The sequence below is a fragment of the Manis javanica genome, chromosome 15 (genome assembly GCF_040802235.1).
Source record: "Manis javanica isolate MJ-LG chromosome 15, MJ_LKY, whole genome shotgun sequence".
NCBI classification, from domain to species: Eukaryota; Metazoa; Chordata; class Mammalia; order Pholidota; family Manidae; genus Manis; species Manis javanica.
Genome location: NC_133170.1, coordinates 84,587,839 through 84,601,762, shown reverse-complemented (window position 1 = coordinate 84,601,762; position 13,924 = coordinate 84,587,839). Strand labels below are relative to the sequence as shown.

The 13,924-nt window shown below is 41.1% G+C and overlaps 1 protein-coding gene across 7 annotated transcripts in view; it reads right to left on the bottom strand.

The window, feature by feature from the left end:
- SPECC1L (sperm antigen with calponin homology and coiled-coil domains 1 like) overlaps positions 1-13,924 on the bottom strand; it is a 147,248-nt gene that overhangs the window by 87,839 nt on the left and 45,485 nt on the right. For all 7 annotated transcript variants that reach the window (XR_012125740.1, XM_073223332.1, XM_017663222.3 and 4 more), the window contains 2 exons: positions 13,243-13,396; positions 643-2,276 (listed from right to left, as the gene is read on the bottom strand). Coding sequence is in view for 6 of the 7 variants with exons in the window: in XM_017663222.3 (XP_017518711.1) it covers positions 643-2,276; positions 13,243-13,396 (1,788 nt within the window). In the remaining variant the exon portion in view is untranslated. The remainder of the gene's footprint in view (positions 1-642; positions 2,277-13,242; positions 13,397-13,924) is intronic.

Below are 13,924 nucleotides of genomic sequence, written 5' to 3'. Positions count from 1 at the left end.
TCAGGCAATAAACAGTACATCAGCAATCATGTGGGAGACACAGCCCTGGCCTGAACGCCAGCTACTCTGGGCTGCAGTTCCAACTGAGTCCTTATTATTATGCTGTGTGTAAAACAAGGTGACTGTACCAACTGTATCGAAGGTCCCTGCCAGCAACAACCCACGGGCCTCTAAGCAGTAGGAGCTTCCACACTCCAAAAACATTTTTAACATACGACGTAACTGTAATTGAAAAACTACCACCACAATAGGATAAGAAGTGGCAGACACTGCTGACCCAACACACTGGAATACTGGCTTTCTAGCTTTCTTATGCCAAAATATACCAGAGATGGGGATCTAAAATTGTGTGCCACGCTCCCCTGGGTATACCCAGAACAAGGGACAAATTCTGTTGCTGGCTGTACTCTAGCCCCATTCTCTCACAGCACGGAAAATGAAAATGAGTGGAAATGACATTATTATAAGAATATTTTTCACTCTATCCCACTGAAAGAAAAGCATTTCAAGATCTAAAGAACATCGGCCTAAAAAAAAGCCAACGACACACCACACAAGTGACGCTGGCTCTCAGTAGGTATGCTGTGTACTGCGGCTACGTACTGTTAATCCAGGGCATTTTATCCACTTAAGTAGCAGTACCTTTGCAATGGCATCCTGCAATCGATTGGCATCATTTCGGGTGTGCGCCAGATCTTCCTGCAGGCTACTAGCCAAAGTCTCCGCTTTTTCTTTGTCCAGCCTGACACTCTCCAGGAGATCCTGGATATCAGACTTGTCTCCAGAGTTATGAATAGAATACAGCTCTGCCACCTTCTGCTTTTCATTCTCCAGCTGGGCCTTCAGGCGATTCATTTCTATCTGGTCACTGGCCACGGTGGCTTTGTACTCCTCTAATGTGGCTGCCAAGGCTCCTTTCCCCTTCTGCTCAGACTCAATAATTCGCTCCATATGGTGATTGCGTTCTTTGAGTGCCCCTATCATTTCTTGAGCTTCCTTGTTGTCTTGTTCTGCCATCTTCAAAGTATTGCTCAAGTGCTGCTGGACGCCAAGAAGCTGCTCTCGTTCAAAACGGGCATTCTCAGCTAGATCCATATAACGTTGTTCCAGTTCCAAATAGCGCCCACTCTTCACATCCTCATCTATGACATAAGAAATGTGATGTTCATCTAGAAGGGAGCGGAAATACTCGATCTGTCGGCTGAAGTGTTCTAACTTGTCACTTTGCTGACACAGAGACTCCATAAGAATAACCTTCTCCTCCCCAAGCCTTTCATTTTCGCTATTCAGCTCCTGGGTAATCTGCTGTAAGTCAGCTAGCTCTTGCAGAGTTGCCTGAAGTTCCTCGCTCGTGCTGTGTTGGTTCTCTTCCATCTGATGTATCCGTTCAGTCAAGCACGCAACAGACACTTCGCTGGCATTCCCACTGCTCCCCTTCCGAGAGCGCTCTATGCTCGGAATGCCTTCTGACTCGGAGGACGACGGTGCATCTAGCGCGTCGTCGCTGGATGTGAGGGGCTGGTACACCTCACTGCACTCACTGTCTAAATTGTCCATGGAGTTACTGTGCTGATGGTCCATGAGGGTGTTTTCATCTTGACTCAAGAGATCCTCCACTGACCCCGGGGCAGAGCCTTCTACTGAAGAAGTCAGAGTCCCTCCTCCATCACTCTGGTTACCAGGAGTGATTTCTGGGCTCAGGGACTGATAGCCAAACAGTTTTTCAGAATTGTCTAGCCTCTGCTCTAGGGAAAAGCCCAATGCATTCAACCTGTCCTTTAACATTCTGTTTTCATTTTTCAGCTGGTTGAGCTCTTCACGGATGGCAGTATTCTGTTCCTGTAACTGCAATAAAGTGGACTCAACATCCGTTGGCTGGTGAGCAATAATGGCTTCCTTCTCCTCAGATTTTTCATCTCCCTCGGAAGGATCCTCATTAATGCCCAGCTGAGCACGCATGTCTCGGAGTTCATTTCTCAAATGCAAAATTTCCACATCTTTGGTTTTTGCCAGTGTGAGAAGATCTTTCACTTTGGCCTCCAAAGCAGCTTTGTCACTGATCTGATTGTCTGACTTAGACTTGCTCATGCGAACATCACATTCTGTGGTAGTACGACTGCGGGAACGTTTAGCCAGTGCCAGGTCATTAGGCCCCTGACCTGCAGAAGGTAGTTTTTTGCTCTGGTTTAGTCGTGTGCGTTCCCGTAATCTTTCTCTAGTAGAACTGGATTCTTTATTGCCTGTAGAAGTGCTCCGCTTGGTTGAAGAACTTGTGCCTACATGTTTAAAACAAAGAATTTAAGGCAAAATATTAGCAATAAAAAGGCACATAGTTTATGCCCAGGATCTAATGAAATGAAATCTACAAATCTACATTGATTTTGACCTATATTAATCTTGCCTTAGAGTCTGGTTACTGTAAAATTCAGTTTTCCCAAAACCAGAAGATCCTTAATCTTTGAATTATTAAGGAAAAAGAAATAATACACTGAATTATACACTTTAAAAGAGTGAATTTTATGGAATGTGAATTACATATATAAAGTCGCTAAATTAAAAAAAGTTATACACATTAACTTGAATCCTAAACCATGGCTTTGGGCGGTGGCAAGGGGCATAGTATTCTAGGGTAAGCTAGATGAGGACAACTTCGGTCAGCCAGTTGGGTGGCAAGCTAACTGCAGAAACAGGTGGTAAAGGAAGATCACACGTGAGCAAGCAGAGAAAGGCAGCTTCGGGACAAACCAAAAATCTAAGCTACTTAAACTCAAAAAATATGATCAAAGTAAATGCAAAACATCTGTCACACCACAGAAAATGATACGAATAGTACCAATAACAATAATTATAATAGTACATAACATGTACTTTGCACTTACTACACGTGTACACACATATTAACACCTCATATATGTTAAGTTATACAAGTCTCATTATTACCATCCTGTTTTACAAATGAAGAAATTCACAGAGAAATGTCTAACAATTTACCAACATCCCACAGGTAATCAATGGATGAGCCAAGATTCAAATGCAGGCAGGCAGCCTGGCTCCGGAAACTCCAACTTAATCAGCGTGTATGCTGCTTCTCTAGATGCTAGAGAATGATGGCGCACAACGTCACAGAACGGTGAGTGCTAGATCAAAAGTGCTGCACAAATCACACTATTATTTAACTGCTAAAATTCTAAATCTGTGAAAATAACTGACACGATCATATATTTAATATAAAAAGAACAGGAACATGTTTAAATACTCATCAACACTTACGAAATAATTAACTTTTTCACTTTGAAAAATAAGATCTAGAATGGATAAAGATGTGGTACATATACACAATGGAATACTATTCAGTCATAAGAAGAAAACAAATCCTACCATTTACAAAAACATGGATGGAGCTGGAGGGTATTATGCTCAGTGAAATAAGCCAGGTGGAGAAAGACAAGTACCAAATGATTCCCCTCATTTGTGGAGTGTAACAACGAAGCAAAACTGAAGGAACAAAACAGCAGCAGACTCACAGACTCCATGAAGGGACGAGTGGTTACCAAAGGGGGTGGGTGGGGAGGGAGGGAGAAGGGGATTGAGGGGCACTATGATAGGCACACATGGGATGGGGGTGTCACAGGGAAGGCAGTGTAGCTCAGAGAAGACAAGTAATGCCTCTGTGGCATCTTACTACACTGATGGATAGTGACTGCAACGGGGTATGGGGGGAACTTGATAATACGGGTGAATGTAGTAAGCACAATGTTTTTCATATGAAACCTTCTTAAGAGTGTATATCAATGATACCTTAATTTAAAAAAAAGTAAGAAAAGAAAAATAAGATCTAGACCTAATCAATTTAAGTTATTTTTTAAAGAGCCTACTTACTGGCTCTTCATGTAGCAGGCATCGGGCTATAGGGAAAGTAGGGAGAGAAAGGTCTTTGTAATGTAGGAAGACAACTGCTAATTTTGCCAGGGATCAGGTGTAGAACAGCGGCGGGAATTCGGGCTGACCACAAGACAGACATGGACGAGGAAGTACCAGTGAGCAGGGCCAAGAAAGGTCACAACTGGGGAAGGCTTCTACAGGGCCCTGGACTCCGAGGAGACTCAGTGAGGCACAGCAATAAATGTTCAGTATATGTCTTGAGCAGGGAAGAAACATGAAGAAAGAGAATTTTTATGGCAATTCATCTGGAGGACACTAAGTGAAGCATCTGGAGGAGGAGGGGGAGGAGCGGTGAGGGGGCAGGGTGGGCTAGCAGATCACCCCTCCCTGCATTTGGGGAGTAAGACACAGATCTGCCCAAGAGCAAAGAAGGGGCAGTGAGTCTGTGACAGACTCCAAGGCAGAAGGAACAGGATCAGGAGGAACCGAATGCTAATGGAGGCCGGCAGCAGGAAAGGATGGCGCGATCTTCCCTGCTAATATTGATGATCTCCCCCATGTATGTGAATGGTACCGTCACCCTTACCTTAACCTAGAGCCATTCTAGGAAAGAAAAGCTCTGTGCATGTCTGAAAGACAAAAGGAAAGGAGCCAGAAATGAGGGAAGAGACTAGCAATGTCCCAAAAGGAAAGAAGAGATAAAGAATCAAGAAGAAAGGAAGAGACGGAACATGAAGCGAAGCTCCCCTCGTGACAAGTGGGTGGACAGGGGACCTGAGGTGGAGACGAGCAAACTGGTCTCGGGGAAGTCATCGGGGTCATCGGGAGTTAGTAAAGGCGGAGCAGATGAACTGAAGAATTAAGGATGTCATGAGCTAAACTGTATCCTCAGATCCATCTGCTGAAGCCAAAAGCCCCAGTACCTCAGAATGTGGACCGTATTTGGAGACAGAGTAATTAACTTAAAGAAGTAATTAAGGTGACATGGGGTTGTTAGGGTGGCCCTAATCCGATGACTGGTGTCCTTATAAGAAGAGGAGATTAGGACACAGAGATAGGGATGACCATGTGAGGATACAGGGAGAAGGCTGCCATCGACAAACCAAGCCTCAGAAGAAACCAAACCTGACAACAGCTTGATCTCAGACTTCCAGCCTCCAGAATAGTGAGAAACTAGACACCTGTTGTTTGAGCCACTTGGTCTGCGGTGTTTTGTTATGGCAGCCCTAGCAAACTAATACGTAAGTACAACGCTATACTGGAGCCACTGATCCAAGGAGGTGATAACTGAACCCAGCCTTCTGAGGGCAGGTAGCACTGGTCAGCAAGGCACCAAGGGTGAGAACACAGGGGTCTCCCCCAGTGAACTCTAAAGGCTGGAAACAGAAAGGGATACCGATAGTATCGAGTCTTTCGTTGCCTTCTAACCACACAACAGTACATTAAATTTTCTTCTGACCACACAAGCTGGAGTGTTAAATGTGGTGATGACCCGAAGCTTGACAGTAAAAGACCTAAAGTTTAGCCCATGCTCCATTACCAGTTTTGCAGCCTGGTACAAAATGGGTACCCAATAAATATTTACTAAGCAAACAAATGCATGACCTTGGGCAAGATATTTAAGCTTTCTAACCATAGCTTTCTCATTTCTAAAATGATGATAATGATAGTTTCTACCTCATAGTAAGGATAAATTGGAATAATGACTATAAAACACAAAGTAAGGGCTTACTTGGTTCCTCCTGGTGATCATAACACACAAGTATTATAATTAAAAGCGTGGCATGATCACTCAAATGTAAGTTGGTCACAGGGAAGGTCGTATAGCACAGAGAAAACAGTTAATGATTCTGTAACATCTTACTATGTTGATAGTGACTGCACTAGAAGGGGTGAGGATTTATTAATATGGGCAACTGTTGAACCCCTCTGTTGTATAACTGAAACCTACATAAGATTGTATATCAATGATACTTTAATTAAAAAAATAAAAAGTGGGGCATGATCTGGGATGGGATGGAGAATCCACAGAAGGTCAAAGCAGGAGAGAGGACACAGGCGAACCTGGGCTGGGAAAAAGTCTAATACACAAGAAGGGTTAACAGGCTAAATACAATAAATACGATTAAAGAAGGTCTACTACAATTTTTTTTATTAAGGTATTATTGATATACATTCTCCTGAAGGTTTCACATGAAAAACCAATGTGGTTATTACATTTACCCATATTATCATGTCCTCCCCATACCCCACACTGCAGTCACTGCCCATCAGTGTCATAAGATGCCACAAAGTCACAATTTGCCTCCTCTGAGCTACACTGTCTTCCCCATGATCCCCCCCACACCATGTGTGCCAATCATAATACCCCTCAATCCCCTTCTCCTTCCCTCCCCATCCGCCTTCCCCCACCCCTCCCTTTTGGTAACCGCTAGCCCCTTCTTGGAGTCTGTGAGTCTGTTGCTGTTTCGTTCCTTCAGTTTTGCTTCATTGTTATACTCCACAAATGAGGGAAATCATTTGGTACTTGTCTTTTTCCACCTGGCTGATTTCACTGAGCGTAATGTCCTCCAGCTCCATCCATGTTGCAAATGGTAAGATTTGTTTCTTTCTTATGACTGAATAGCATTCCATTGTGCATATGTACCACCTCTTCTTTATCCATTCATCTACTGATGGACACTTACGTTGCTTCCATATCTTGGCTATTGTAAATAGTGCTGTGATAAACATAGGGGTGCATATGTCTTTTTGAATCTGAGAAATTACATTCTTTGGGTAAATTCCTAGGAGTGGAATTCCTGGGTGTATTCCTATTTTTAGTTTTTTGAGGAACCTCCATATTGCTTTCCACAATGGTTGAACTAGCTTACATTCCCACCACTAGTGTAGGAAGGTTCCCCTTTCTCTGCATCCTGGCCAGCACTGTTGTTTGTAGTCTTTTCGATGCTGGCCATCCTAACTGGTGTGAGGTGATATCTCATTGTGGTTTTTCTTTGCATTTCACTGATAATTAGTGATGTGGAGCATCTTTTCATGTGCCTGTTGGCCATCTGGATTTCTTCTTTAGAGAATTGTCTGTTCATATCCTCTGCCCATTTCTTAATTGGGTTATTTGCTTTTTGGGTGTTGAGGCGTGTGAGTTCTTTATATATTTTGGATGTTAACCCCTTGTCAGATATGTCATTTACAAATATATTCTCCCATACTGTAGGATGCCCTTTTGCTCTGTTGATGGTGTCCTTTGCTGTACAGAAGCTTTTTAGTTTGAGGTAGTCCGATGTGTTCATTTTTGCTTTTGTTTCCTTTGCTCAAGGAGATGCATTCAGGAAAAAGTTGCTCATGTTTATATTCAGGAGATGTTTGCCTATCTTGCCTTCTAAGAGTTGTATAGTTTCATGACTTACATTCAGGTCTTTGATCCATTTCGAGTTTACTTTTGTGTACGGGGTTAAAAAATAATCCAGTTTCATTCTCTTGCATGTACCTGTTCAGTTTTGCCAACACCAGCTGTTGAGGAGTCTGTCATTTCCCCATTGTATGTCCATAGCTCCTTTATCATATATTAATTGACCATATATGCTTGGGTTTATATCAGGGCTTTCTGTCTGTTCCATTGGTCTATGGGTCTGTTCTTGTGCCAGTACCAAACTGTCTTGATTACTGTGGCATTGTAGTAGAGCTTGAAGTCAGGGAGCATAATTCCCCCTGCTTTATTCTTCCTTCTCAGGATTGCTTTGGCTATTCGGGGTCTTTTGTGGTTCCATATGAATTTTAGAACTATTTGCTTAGTTGTTGAAGAATGCTGTTGGTATTTTAATAGGGATTGCATTGAATCTGTAGATTGCTTTAGGCAGGACAGCCATTCTGACAATATTAATTCTTCCTATCCATGAGCAGCACGGGATGTGTTTCCATTTATTGGTGTTTTCTTTAATTTCTCTCACAAGTGTCTTGTAGTTTTCAGAGTATAGATCTTTCACTTCCTTCATTAGGTTTATTCCTAGGTATTTTATTCTTTTTGATGCAATTGTGAATGGAACTGTTTTCCTCATTTCTCTCTCTGCTAGTTCTTCATTAGGGTACAGGAATAAAACTGATTTCTGTGATTAATTTTGTATGCTGTAACTTTGCTGAATTCAGATATTAGATCTAGTAGTTTTGGAGTGGATTCTTTAGGGTTCTTTATGTACAATATCATGTCGTCTGCAAACAGGGACAGTTTGATTTCTTCCTTGCCAATCTGGATGTCTTTTATTTCTTTGCATTGTCTGATTGCTGTGGCTAGGATCTCCAGAACTATGTTGAACAGAAGTGGAGAGAGTGGGCATTCTTGTCCTGTTCCCAATCTTAAAGGAAAGGCTTTCAGCTTCTCGCTGTTAAATATGATGTTGACTGTGGGTTTGTCACATACGGCTTTTACTATGTTGAGGTACTTGCCCTCTACACCCATTTTGTTGAGAGTTTTTATTATGAATGGATGTTGAATTTTATCAAATGCTTTTTTGGCATCTGTGGAGATGATCATGTGGTTTTTGTCCTTCTTTTTGTTGATGTGGGGATAGATGCTGATGGATTTTCTAATATTGCACCATCCTTGCATCCCTGGAATAAATCCCACTTGATCATGATGGATGATCTTTTTGATGTATCTTTGAATTCAGTTTGCTAGTATTTTGTTGAGAATTTTTGCATCTATTTTCATCAGGGATATTGGTCTGTAATTTTCTTTTTTTATTGTCTTTGCCTAGTATTGGTATTAGGGTGATGCTGGCCTCATAGAATGAGTTTGGAAGTATCCCCTCATCTTCTACTTTTTGGAAAACTTCAAGGAGAATGGGTATTAGATCTTCACTAAATGTTTGATAAAATTCAGCGGTGAAGCCATCTAGTCCAGGAGTTTTGTTCTTAGGTAGTTTATTACTGATTCAATTTCCTTGCTGGTAATTGGTCTGTTCAGATATTCTGTTTCTTTCTGGGTCAGTCTTGGAAGGTTGTGTATTTTGCTAGAAAGTTGTTCATTTCTTCTAGGTTATCCAGTTTGTTAACATATAATTTTTCATAGTATTCTCTAATAACTCTTTGTATTTCTGTGGTGTCCATAGTGATTTTTCCTTTCTCATTTCTGATTCTGTTTATGCATGCAGACTCTCTTTTTCTCTTGATAAGTCTGGCTAGGGGTTTATCTAGTTGGCTTGTTTTCTCAAAGAACCAGCTCCTGCTTTCATTGATTCTTTCTATTGTTTTATTCTTTTCAATTTTATTTATTTATGCTCTAATCTTTATTATGTCCCTCCTTCTACTGACTTTGGGCCTCATTTGTTCTTCTTTTTCTTGTTTCATTAATTGTGAGTTTAGACTGTGCATATGGGATTGTTCTTCTTTTCTGAGGTAGGCCTGTTTTTCAGTATACTTCCCTCTTAGCACAGCCTTTGCTGCGTCTCACAGATTTTGTGGTGTTATTGTTGTCATTTGTGTACCTATATTGTTTGATCTCTTTTTATTTGGTCATTGATCCATTGGTTATTGAGGAACATGTTGTTAAGCTTCCATGTGTTTATGGTCTTTTTTGTTTTCTTTACATAATTTATTTCTAGTTTCACACCTCTGTGGTCTGAGAAACTGGTTGGTACAGTTTCAGTCTTTTTGAATTTACTGAGACTCTTTTTGTGGTCTAGTATGTGGTCTATTCTTGAAAATGTTCCATGTGCACTTGAGAAGAATGTGTATCCTGCTGCTTTGGGTGTAGAGTTCTGTAGATGTTTGTTAGGTCCATCTGTTCTAATGTGCTGTTCAATGCCTCTGTCTCCTTATTTATTTTCTGTGTGGTTGGACTGTTCTTTGGAGTGAGTGGAGTGCTGAAGTCTCCTAGAATGAATGCATTGCATTCCATTTCCCCTTTTAATTCTGTTAGTATTAGTTTCACATATGTAGGTGCTCCTGTGTTGGGTGCACAGATGTTTATAATGGTTATATTCTCTTTTTGGATTGACCCCTTTATCATTAAGTAATGTCTGTCTTTGTCTCTTGTGACTTTCTTTGTTTTAAAGTCTATTTTGTCTGATACAAGTACTGCAACACCTGCTTTTTTCTCCCTATTGGTTGCATGAAATATCTTGTTTCATCCCTTTACTTTTAGTCTGTTTATGTCTTTGGGTTTGAAGTGAGTCTCTTGTAGGTAGCATATAGATGGGTCTTGTTTTTTTAATCCATTCACTGACTCTATGTCTTTTGATTGGTGCATTCAGACCATCTATATTAAGGGTGATTATCGACATGTATGTATTTATTGTCACTGCAGGCTTTAGATTCGTGGTTACCAAAGGTTCAAGGGTAACTTCCTTACTATCTAAGAGTCTAACTTAACTCACTTAGTATGCTATTACAAACACAATCTAAAAGTTCTTTATTTTTTCTCTCCTTTTTCTTTCTCCCCCATTCTTTATATATTAGGTATCATAATCTGTACTATTTGTCTATCCTTTGACTGACTTTGGGGGTAGTTGATTTAATTTTCCATTTGTTTAGTAATTAACTGTTCTACTTTCTTTACTGTGGTTTTATTACCTCTGGTGATGGCTATTTAGCCTTAGGAACACTTCCATCTATAGCAGTCCCTCCAAAATACACTGTAGAGGTGGTTTGGGAGGTAAATTCTCTCAGCTTTTACTTATCTGGAAATTGTTTAATCCCTCCTTCAAATTTAAATGACAATCTTGCCAGATAGAGTATTCTTGGTTCAAGGCCCTTCTGTTTCATTGCATTAAATACATCCTGCCAGTCCCTTATGGTCTGTAAGGTTTCTGCTGAGAAGTCTGATGATAGCCTGATGCGTTTTCCTTTGCACATGATCTTTTTTCTCTCTCTGCCTGCTTTTAATATTCTGTCGTTATCCTTGATCTTTACCATTTTAATTACTAAGTGTCTTGGTGTTGTCTTCCTTGGGTCCCTTGTGTTGGAAGATCTGTGCACCTCCATGGCCTAAGACACTATTCCCTTCCCCAGATTGGTGAATTTTTCAGCAATTACCTCCTCAAAGATACTTTCTATCCCTTCTTCTCTCTCTTCTTCTTCTGGTACCCCTTAATACGAATATTGTCCTGTTTGGATTGGTCGCACAGTTCTCTCAATATTCTTTCATTCCTAGAGGTCCTTTTTTCTCTCTGTGCTTCAGCTTCTTTGCATTCCTCTTCTCTAATTTCTATTTCATTTACTGTCTCCTCCACCATATCTAATCTGCTTTTAAAACCCTCCATTGTGTTCCTTAATGATTGGATCTCCGCCCTAAATTCATTCCTGAGGTCTTAAATATTTTTCTGTACCTCCAGGAGCATGTTTATGATTTTTATTTTGAAATCTCTTACTGGAAAATTGATTAGTTCAGTCTCACTCAAGCCTTTTTCTGGTGTTTGAGAAAATTTTTGTTTGAACCAGGTGTCTTTGACACTTCATATTTGTATGTGGCGCCCTCTAGTGCCCAGAAGCTCTGCTCTCTGGAGCTGCTCAGCCCCTGGAGCCATGTCAGGGGTCGCAGGGGAGTGGTGCTGGTGCCTGGGGGGAGGAAAGAGCTGTTTCCTGCTTCCCAGATATTATGCCTGTCTCCACTGCTAGAACCAGCGGGCTGAACACATAGGTGTGCAAGCCTCTATGCTTTGCGTTTGTAGCTGCTGTAGGTGGGGCCTCCCTCTGGCTGTCCTGACACCAGGGCAGGGGTTGCCAGTTTGCAAGCCAGGTGGAGGCTGGCTGGGAGGAAGGCACAGCAGGCTGCATATCACGGTGGGGAGACTTGGAGCTGCGTAGCTAGCCCGGGGGATGGAGTGCCTGAAGATCCCGAAAGTTCCCAACCTGCTGGGCAAAGTGCACCCGGACACTTTTTTCAGTCCTTGCCCCTTTAGCAGCCCTCTCGCTGTTAGGAAGTCTCTCGAACTGCCCTCCCAGAGCAGCCAAATATGGATCCCTGTTTTCTACAAGCAGCTAGAATCTCAATCTCCCCAGGTATTCTGCCTGTCTTGGCTTTCCAACCCCACTAATCACCAGAGCACCATGCAATGTAGGTTCATGCTCCCAAAGCAGATCTCCAGGGCTAGGTGTTCAGCAGTCCACTCCTTACCCTCTCTGTTTCTCTTCCTCCTGACAGTGAGCTGGGGTGGGAGAAGGGCTTGGGTCCCACTGGATCATGGCTTTGGTATGTTACCCTGTTCCATGAGGTCTGTTCTTTTGTCCAGGTGTATGCAGTCTGGCACAGCCTTCTTCCCTGTTGCTCTTTCAGGATTAATTGTATTAATTATATTTTCGTATTGTATGTGGTTTTAGGAGGAGGTCTCTGTCTCACCTCTCATGCCGCCATCTTTAATCCTTACCCTCCCTACTACAATTTTTGCCAATTTGCTTTTACCTGTTTTATTATAAACACATGATCTTATGTTTACTCTAAGTTTTAAGGTTTTTTTTTTTTCTGTAAGTGTTAGAAGAAAAAATATGATGGCATTTACTCCTTGGACTATAGGATGAGTTAATTTACAGATTCAATCAAATCTAAAAACAAACTGCTGATAATGAATGAAAGAAGAATGGTAGCACCAGAATGACTGTATCTAGGTGCTGATCATCAAAGGCTGCTAACATCAGGAAAGAGACAACCAGAAATGATGTGCCTGATGATGGATGACTATTACCCAAGGAGGAGTCTTGAGGGGAAACAAAAAGGAACCTGAATCTATCCCGTCAAGGCTCGAGATCCAGTGACATTCACAGTAAAGGGCAAGAACAAAGGAACATGGTCCAGGATATTACAGGGATGTGACATCAAAACCAAGATCATGGGAAAACTCCACGGGTCAAATAACCAGTTTCTACAAAATTTAAATTCCAAGAGAAAAAGGATACCCATAGATGGAAAAAAGAAGACTTAAGGGACGTATCACCAATTATATATGAACCTTAAGTGAATCCTGATCCAAAAAGACAGTAAACATATACATGAAATACTTATGAGAGAGCTGACAATTTAAATACTTATTGAATAATTTATGATCTGAGGAAAAATTATTAATTATTTTTAGGACTGAAAATGGTATTGTGATTATTTTTAAATTAATCCTTACCTTTTAAAGGTAAGTATTTATGGATGAAATTATATGACATCTGGAATTTGCTTCAATATAATAAAGGGGAAATGGGTGTCAAGGCATTAAGACTGGCCATCAGTTGATAAGAGTGATGAGTACACAGGGTTGAAATAACCAACTTTTTAGTACATGTTTGAGATTTTGTAATTAGACAGAACCCCGTAAACACCAATGCACTCGGCCTCTTCAAACAAAAGTGCAGTTAAATTCTCATGCTGAATGCCATCCGTACCTGTGCTGATCTTGGCCTTGCTCTCCACGGTGGTCATGGCAGGAGCAGACGCTGAAGATGCTGTGGAAGGGCAGGTGCTTTTCTTTCCTTTGACACCATTAGTCACTGTCACCCCTCCAGCCATTCCAGCTAAAAGGTCATCGTTGCTCTTGGTCTAGAAGCAATAGAAAATAAAAATAAATTGACTAGATGAAGCAAGATTAAATTATATTTTCAGACTAAACAATGCTCTTAACTTTTATATTGACTTCAAAGAGCTCTACAAAGACTTTGATTGTTACCAAAGAGTGCATCACACCATGCTACAGAAACAGAACCTCTTTTCTGGTTTATAAACAATTCTACACTTCTTTTTATAATATGAAGATCACATGTGTAATCAAAAATCTTATGAAAGCCCACTGTGTACCCACATGTGCTAGATTCAGGGAGGGATGGGAAAAAGTAAAGACACCCCCCTTATTACTCTTTCATCTAGGACACACCTTATGAACAGGGATCATTTGAGTGATATCCCATGGGCTATCAGAAAAGTTATATAATGCCACAGGAAATGCCATTTATCTGTAGAAATGTGATTTCTACTGAGAGTCAGAAATAATCTTCATTGCTCTAAAGTGAGTCAATGATGGAGCCATAATCTAGAAGAAATTAATCTGTAATTTTTCTTGTTTTATTAGTA